This window comes from Sorex fumeus, unplaced genomic scaffold (genome assembly GCF_029834395.1).
Source record: "Sorex fumeus unplaced genomic scaffold, SorFum_2.1 ptg000009l, whole genome shotgun sequence".
Classification (NCBI taxonomy): Eukaryota; Metazoa; Chordata; class Mammalia; order Eulipotyphla; family Soricidae; genus Sorex; species Sorex fumeus.
This window is the reverse complement of record NW_026606066.1, coordinates 35065092-35073552: the sequence shown is the minus strand read 5'-3', so window position 1 is coordinate 35073552 and position 8461 is coordinate 35065092. Positions and strand designations below refer to the sequence as shown.

The 8461-nt window shown below is 51.8% G+C and overlaps 1 protein-coding gene across 1 annotated transcript; it reads left to right on the top strand.

Moving 5' to 3' along the window:
• The first annotated feature begins 3814 nt into the window (after positions 1-3814).
• NEUROD1 (neuronal differentiation 1) lies at positions 3815-7891 on the top strand. The gene is made up of 2 exons (XM_056110264.1): positions 3815-3984; positions 5506-7891. Exon 2 carries the CDS (start codon positions 5517-5519, stop codon positions 6585-6587), a length of 1071 nt encoding a protein of 356 aa, XP_055966239.1. The 5' UTR covers positions 3815-3984; positions 5506-5516; the 3' UTR covers positions 6588-7891.
• The last annotated feature ends 570 nt before the right edge of the window (positions 7892-8461 follow it).

The following is an 8461-nucleotide window of genomic DNA, read 5'->3' as shown; positions in this document are numbered from 1 at the left end:
ACATTTGCACACTTGCGCGCGCGCGCGCGCGCGCACACACACACACACACACACACACACACACACACACACACACACACACGGAAACCATCTGGCGCACGAGGCCTTGGGCAAGTCGAGTCAGTGGCCCGCACCTGCCAGTTTGCTCTGAGCTGCCTAGATTTCACCTTGTTGATCTCTGCGTGTGCCTTGGTTTCTGGGAAAAGCTCTCACTCCTGAACCAGAATTGGAGACAAAGTCCCTCTGAAGCCTGTAGGCGTCGCGAGGGGAGCCCCTCCCTCCTGGAGGTCCAGAGGGACCCGCAGGATGTAAATAATAAATAAAAGAGCCCAGACAGGCCTTGCCGGGGAAGCCGGGTACTAAATCACTCCCCAAATCACAGTCGCGTTGTGCTCCATCCAATAGCTCTAAGCTATTCGTGAGGGTGAGGGTTGGAATCAATTCCCCCCCCCCCCCGTTCTCGCAGGTGCAATATGAATCAATTATCTTAATTAAGATTATGCCGCAAGCCCAGGAGATCTGGGGAGGACGGATTTTGCGCTCTCGGCAACGGCGAGGCATTTTAATAGCTTTTCTTTTTGCTCCTGGCACTCCCCCGTCGCCTACTTGTCGACCCTTAGGGGCAGCTATAGCCTTTGGCCACAACCCGAGAACCTTGTGGCCTCCCTGGAGGTGGAGGCGAAAATTTGGCATGAGGCCCTCCGGGCAGAAGCAACGTCCTTCTCTTACCTCCCCAGGGCTCTGAGCTCTAGTGAGAGATTTGCAGCTCTTAGCCATTGGGTTTCAGCAGTCCTAGATCCTGCAGTCACTCCCCTCCCCCTGCTTCGTAGCCAGCAGCACCCCCCACCCCCACCCCCCCCCCCGCCTCACGCCCCCGCAGGAGAACTCTGTCAGCCTGGATTCCCCTCCTGGGAGGACCCGGGAGGGACGCTGGCGCCGTTCGGGGTGCTCAGGGGCACTGGCTACCCTCGGCTCTTTGATTCAGTACAACCCCCACTCCGCCAAACCCAGTGCAGGCAGGGCTGGCATCTGTTTCCCGGAGAAACAGGTCAGCACCAGGGACGCCAGCCCGACCCCTGCGCTTCATCTCCGCCGCGTGAATGCGTCGCACCCCCGCCTCCCGCAGCGACACTCTTCCCGCGCCCCAAGTGCCCGCCACGCACAACACCACCTCGCCACCCCCCACCCCCGGTGCCCCAGTGCCGCGCGCCTCCTGCACCTCCCGGACCCGCGCCCCACCCCCGCCACGCGTCTTCCCGCCGGCTGCGCTCAACGGCCCGACCGCCCGGGCCGCGCCGCGCGTTGCCGCGGGGACCTGGGGGCGACAGATTTGGGGCATTGCTCGAGGGCAGTGAGTCATGAAAGCGGCTTTTGTTGCTCGCGCGTGCAGCTCGCGTGCCTCTCGGCCGCCTGTCGCGCCCGGGGGCCCCGGCTGGGGAAGACGCGCCAATCCCTGGGCCAGCGCGCAGAGGCGGGAGGCACCTCGGGGCGCCCGGAGCCAAAGTCCGCGCTGTCCGTAGTCCAGAACAACGGAGGCGGCGGCGTAGATTACACCGAACACCAGGGGAGCCGGGAAGCTCAGTGGGAACTCGCCACAGCTAGTTTCTAGGACATCCCCAAGTGCCCTTTCCTTTGTCCAAATCCACAGCCCGGCGGGCGACAGGATTAAGGGTGGGTTAATCAGGAATGGGAGGAAACGGGTGGAAACACTTGGCGCTGGTATGAACTAGGTCTTCTCTACTGAGAATTTCTAGGTTTCCATGTGATGTCGCAAAGTGGAGGGCGCCCGGGCTTCCTAGAGTCTCTTTAGGCCACTCCATTCGGGTCTACCACGTCACCTCCCAACTGCTATGAAATACCTCCAGAACTGAGAAGAGAGAGACGAAATTTTACCATCTCCTGCTAAGGGCACGGTGGTGCGTGAGTAGGGGGATGAGCTAGTGAGTTCGCTGCCTCCAATATTGACAACTGATGTCTGAGTGGTGAGGGCATAAAGCTTGGCAGACCCTGTTGCAGGCTCCAACTCTCCAAGTTGTGGATGAACCAGCCTCAGGAACTGACTCTGATGCCACTTAAGTTTTCAACTATCCCGGAAGATAAGGGCTCTCCAAGGACCGGCATGTGGTGCTGAAACTAGGCTCCTGGATGATTCCCCCCCCCCCCCCACACACACACACAAATTATTTATACTCTGTATGGAGAATTTGAAACAGTTTTGTAGAAGTTGGATCATACATAGTTTAGAATTTTAATTTTGTGCCGGGTGGGGACTATTACCAATGCCTCCAGACATCAAAGATTCTTCTTAGAATCTCTCTCCCTCCCAAGGGCTGCCCCCTCACCCTGCCTCTCAACTGCTCAACCCTGACACTGTTTACAAACTCAAGGGCCTTTTTAGAGCAATTGCCTTGAAACAAGCAATTCAAGTTCATGACATTCATTGCAAAAGAGAGGGTTGTTAATGCAGGATTAGAGGGGTAGCTGACAGAGAAAGCGTGGACACGGAGATACTGCCAATACAAAAAAATCCATAAAACAAAAACTCATACATGCTTCTGGAACTTATGGTGGGGAGAGTAAGGAATCATCATTTACAAACACAACTCAATAGGAGTTGGGGTGCTCTGTGGTCTTCGCTTGAACCAGAAATAGAGGTGTGTCCCCTGTCCTTGAGATTTTAGGAGTCAAGTGGCCATTTGCCCATCCAAGAGCTAATCTAATGGACTTTACAAGTAGCTAAAAGTCTATTCAGCACAGGCTCTTTGCAACCTCCTTTGAAAAGACTTGTCTGAACCCAGTACCATTTACTGGTCCTAGTGGAGGCTAAATGAGCAAGGAAGGGAACAAAGACCTCTGAGTCAAGGCATCCTGTGCAACCAATGGCCTTGACTCAAATGGACAGTTCAAGGACTATATGCTCCTCTAGATTTCAGGAGAAAGCTCCAAGGTCGCCAGAACCAAGGCCTGCCTGCGCACGGACTGGATCTGAGGATAAGGACCTCGGCGTCGGGAGAAACGTACACCGTGAGAGATATCTAGAGAAACAAGCGACGGTCAGGATACCTTGCCCCACGTCTGATGTGGCAAAGTGACACATTTCTATACTGCAGGGGAGGGGAGTGGGCGACCACGTTAGGGAAGATGAGAGGGGACTGGTCTCAAAGCTGCATTTACCGATGAAGCCGTTTCTATGTGGCACAAATGTTGGAGGGGCTGCTAGAGATTAGGAAAAGCCACTGTTTGGCACCGACGAGCGAAGCATCTGCCAAGAGGGAGAAACCTCAGGCAGGGGCAAGGAGTTTTGGTGAGCACGAGACCAGAGGGCTGGCGAGGAATCGAGCAAAGCCCAGACGCGCCGCTTTCCCCTGCTTCTCCTCTTTTCGCCCTGTGACCCGCCCCAAGGCGGGTCACTATGGGACCCAAATCCAGTCGACGCTGCCTTTCCCGCTCCCGTCCCCTCCCCTCCCCCCCCCCCCCACCCGCGCGCCCCCTTTCCCTTCTGCCGTCTGAAAGGGTTAATCTCTCCTGCGGGTAAAAACAGGTCCGCGGAGTCCCTAACCGGCGACAGATGGGCCACTTTCTTCTGGCCACAAAGGGGCCGGAACGGTGCGCTCCGCGGCATACAAATGGGCCGGTCACGTGGCTGCGGGCTCCTGGCTGGACCTGGAGGACCATATGGCGCATGCCGGGCAGAAGCGGGGAGGGAGCAGGGGCGGGCTGGGGGCGGGGGCCGGCGCGGGAGCCGCGCGGGCGGGAGGGGCCGGGCTGCGGGGGGCGCGCGGCCCGCACGCGTGCGCAGGCGCGGGGCTGGGACCCGCCGGCGCTCGGCTCGCGCCCCGCCCGCACGGGCGCCGCCAACTCCGCTATATAACCTGAGCCGCGCCGCCCCGCACGAGGAAAGCGCCCCGAGCATCGAGCCGGCGTCCCGAGGCCCCCGGGGTTATGAGACCGTCACTGTTCGGGACCCACGACTAGCAACTGCAGGTAATCACGATTCTTCCTTTATTTTGCTTAGCGAGCAAAGCGGCGATCAAAGACCTACATCGTCTGCAGGGGTGGGTGGGTGAGCGCTGGTTGGAGAGAGGTGCCCACTCCCGTGGTTGCAGGCAGAGGTGCACGTATTGATCCCCTTCGCCCAAAGGTCCACTGATCTCTTTCTTCCGAGAGTATCTTTGGAACGAGTTTTTAAGAATATCCAATAACGGGAATGGGTTTCTGGTGGTGGTTGCAAAGTCTGGAGAGCGAGAGCAAAGAGCTGCTTCACTTTCTCGCTTCACTTTCTCGCCGAAAGAAGCACCCGTTTTCCTAAGACTTGTTTTGTGCCCCGGTATCTCCAGAGTGCCTTGGGTTGTGTTTGGGGCGGGGGGTAATGAAAAGGGTTTGGATACCTTGGGTCCACAGACCCTGGAAAAGGATTTAGCTAGAGTTTAGTTGGGAAGGAGGAGGAAGGGGGTGAGGGCCAGAGGGACTCGCTCCCGCTACCTGTTACTGATACGTAAGTGGCCAAGTCACTGCAGGAGCCAGAAATTGGGTGGTTTGACTCAAGGCTTATTATTTCCCCTATGAGACGTGGCTACTTGGCCGCCGTTGCCAATAGCTGACCACTATAATGATTCAATCTTTTTAAAGGGAGGTTCGAGGCGAACTTTGAAAAGCCCCAATAGAGAGCGGGAGGCCCTTTCAATGGGCTGTTTATTAGAGAGTCGCCTGCCGCACCTGATCCCCCCGCGGGTGCGAGCGCGCCGCCGCCGCGCCCCCAGCCCGAGCCCTGTCGCCTGCGCTTTTATTCTAGGTGGAAATTCTGTGTGGGGTCGGGGTGGGGGCGGGCGAGGAGAGAAAAGAAAGGGGAAAGTGAACTGGAACACCCCTGTGCACTTTGCTTGCCAAGTGTTTCGTTGTTGACGAAATTACTTGCGGGGAAAGTACTTTTGCTCCTCCATCCATTTGGCCCGTCCACCGTCGTCGGTTTAATCTTTTAAAACGTCCGTGCCAGCCTTGGTAAATGGCTTAATGCCTCCTCCCTGAAATCGCTAAGTACGGGGAAGCCGGGTCAGAAAGGGGAACAGAACTGCTGTGTTCAAACTCACATTTGGGGGAGGGGGGCAGTGGTTGAACGTATGGCAGTTGTTGAACAAAGTGAAGTCCCGAAATGTGCACTATGTTCACACTCCATGCCTGGCTCTGGGAACACCAGAAACGCTCTTGAGTTCACAGCTAGGGAAAATGCAAAAACCGCGTGTCCAGGTAGAGAGGTGATGTGCGCTCTCCAGCCTTGGAGGGACTCTTTCGTACCAGCGGGGCACACTGGCGCCTGCAACTTTTCCATACGGGATCCACTTTGTCACCAACTGGTGCTTCTTCACAGCCATCCCAGAATGTGTGAGCGGGAGGGGAGGAGCGGGGGCGAGGGGGACGGGAGGGGGACGGGCATCCAGGCCCATGCAGATTCTGAACGTAGCGCGTTTCCCCCCTTCTCTGCTTCCCTCTCTCCCCTGTTCACTGTAGGAGACCCCACAATGACAAAATCGTACAGCGAGACCGGGCTGATGGGCGAGCCACAGCCCCAGGGCCCTCCCAGTTGGACAGACGAATGTCTCAGCTCCCAGGACGAGGAGCATGAGGCAGACAAGAAGGAGGACGAGATGGAAGCTCTCCACGCTGAAGAGGACTCTCTGAGAAACGGGGGCGAGGAGGAGGACGAAGAGGAAGACCTGGAAGAGGAGGAGGAAGAGGAAGAAGAGGACGATGACCAAAAGCCTAAGAGACGCGGCCCCAAAAAGAAGAAGATGACCAAGGCGCGCCTGGAGCGCTTTAAGCTGAGGCGCATGAAAGCCAACGCCCGGGAGCGGAACCGCATGCACGGTCTGAACGCGGCGCTGGACAACCTGCGCAAGGTGGTGCCCTGCTACTCCAAGACGCAGAAGCTGTCCAAGATCGAGACGCTGCGCCTGGCCAAGAACTACATCTGGGCGCTGTCGGAGATCCTGCGTTCCGGCAAGAGCCCTGACCTGGTCTCCTTCGTACAGACGCTCTGCAAGGGCTTATCCCAGCCCACCACCAACCTGGTGGCGGGCTGCCTGCAACTCAACCCGCGAACTTTTCTTCCCGAACAGAACCAGGACATGCCCCCGCACCTGCCCGCGGCCAGCGCTTCCTTCCCGGTGCATCCCTACTCCTACCAGTCTCCGGGGCTGCCCAGCCCGCCCTACGGCACCATGGACAGCTCCCACGTCTTCCACGTCAAGCCGCCGCCGCACGCCTACAGCGCGGCGCTGGAGCCCTTCTTTGAGAGTCCACTGACGGACTGCGCCAGCCCTTCCTTTGACGGACCCCTCAGCCCGCCGCTCAGCATCAACGGCAACTTCTCTTTCAAGCACGAACCGTCCGCCGACTTTGAGAAAAACTATGCCTTTACCATGCACTATCCTGCAGCGACCCTGGCAGGCGCCCAAAGCCACGGATCAATCTTTTCGGGAGCCTCTGCCCCTCGCTGCGAGATCCCTATAGACAATATTATGCCCTTCGATAGCCATTCGCACCACGAGCGAGTCATGAGTGCCCAGCTCAATGCCATCTTCCACGATTAGAGGCACGCCTGCTTCACCATCCCCGAGAAACCAACCCAGTGTGCTGACGGTGACTGTCGTGTTTACAAAAAAGGCAGCCCTTTGGGTACCACTGCTGCAAAGTGCAAATACTCCAAGCTTCAAGTGATATATGTATTTATTGTCGTTACTGCCTTTGGAAGAAACAGGGGATCAAAGTTCCTGTTCACCTTGTGTATTATTTTCTATAGCTCTTCTATTTTAAAAAAAATAATACAGTAAAGTTTAAAAAACAAAAAGCACCACAAATTTGGTGTAGCTGTATTTAGATCATATTCATTATCTGATCGGGATAACAAAATCACAAGCAATAATTAGGATCTATGCAATTTTTAAACTCGTAATGGGCCAATTAAAATATATATAAATATATATTTTTCAACCAGCATTTTACTACTTGTTACCTTTCCCATGCTGAATTATTTTGTTGTGATTTTGTACAGAATTTTTAATGACTTTTTATAATGTGGATTTCCTATTTTAAAACCATGCAGCTTCATCAATTTTTATACATATCAGAAAAGTAGAATTATATCTAATTTATACAAAATAATTTAACTAATTTAAACCAGCAAAAAGTGCTTAGAAAGTTATTGTGTTGCCTTAGCACTTCCTTCCTCTCTAAATGTAAAAAAGAAAAAATTGCACAATTTGAGCAATTCATTTCACTTTAAAGTCTTTCCCTTTCCTTAAAATGAAAACCAGATTCATAATGCGCAAGAAGATTTAAAAAGAGAGATGTATTCCCTATCAAAACATATCAATTCAGTACATTACTTGCACAAGCTTGTATATACATATTATAAACAAATGCCAACATACACTTCTTTAAATCAAAAGCTGCTTGACTATCACATACAATTTGCACTGTTTCTTTTTAGTCTTCTACTCCTTTGCATTCCATAATTTTCAGAGAATTTGAGCTATTGATGTTTCCAGAAAATATAAATGCATGATTTTATACATAGTTTCACAAATGGTGGTTTGTCATATATTCATGTAATGAATCTGAGCCTAAATCTAACCAGGTTGTTAATGTTGGAATTTATACCTATTGTAGTCAATTAGTACAGTAGCTTAAATAAAATCAACCCATTTAATTCATAATTAGAACAATAGTATTGCATGTAAGATGCAGTCCAGAATAAGTGCTGTTTGAGATGTGATGCTGGTACCACTGGAATCAATTTGTACTGTAACCTTGTTTGTAATCCTGTATATTATGGTGTAATGCACAATTTAGAAAACATTCATCCAGCTGCAATAAAATAGTATTGAAAATCTGACCAATTACTGCATTGCTCTCTAAAGTGTGTGTGTGTGTGTGTTTGTATGTGTGTTTGTGTGTGTGTGTGTTGTGTTATGACTAATTCCTGGGAGAAACAGTTGCTTGATTTTGGGGGTCAAAAATTCTAAATACTTTTTATGTATAAAGCGCAAGACAAAATAAACTTTAACATAATCTGAAGTCTGCTTATTCTGCTTAGGAAATCACCAAGTCTATGGATAATGAAAGAACTGAACTAATATTTATTTGGAATATGAAACTAACAGGGCAGGGGTAGAGGATGGTAATAAGTAGTTGTGGTTTTGTTATCTTTGCTTTAAATAGCTTACCTTTAGGCTTTCTAGTTTCCATTTAAAAATGAGTCTACTATGTGTTTTCTTCTACTTCTTTAAGGAGAAAAATTTAATTAACAAGCAAGACATACATAACTTATATTTTTGCACACATTTAAAGATAAAAGTATTATTTATATATTATTTTCTTAGAATTTTATTTTTCTAAATTTGAATGTTGCCTCTTAGGAACTAATACTATCCTAGAGAAAACAATACACCTTTAGAAAACACCA

Coding starts and splice junctions, on each gene's coding strand:
- NEUROD1 (XM_056110264.1), top strand. CDS start 5,517: ATGACAAAATCGTACAGCGAGACCGGGCTGATGGGCGAGCCACAGCCC.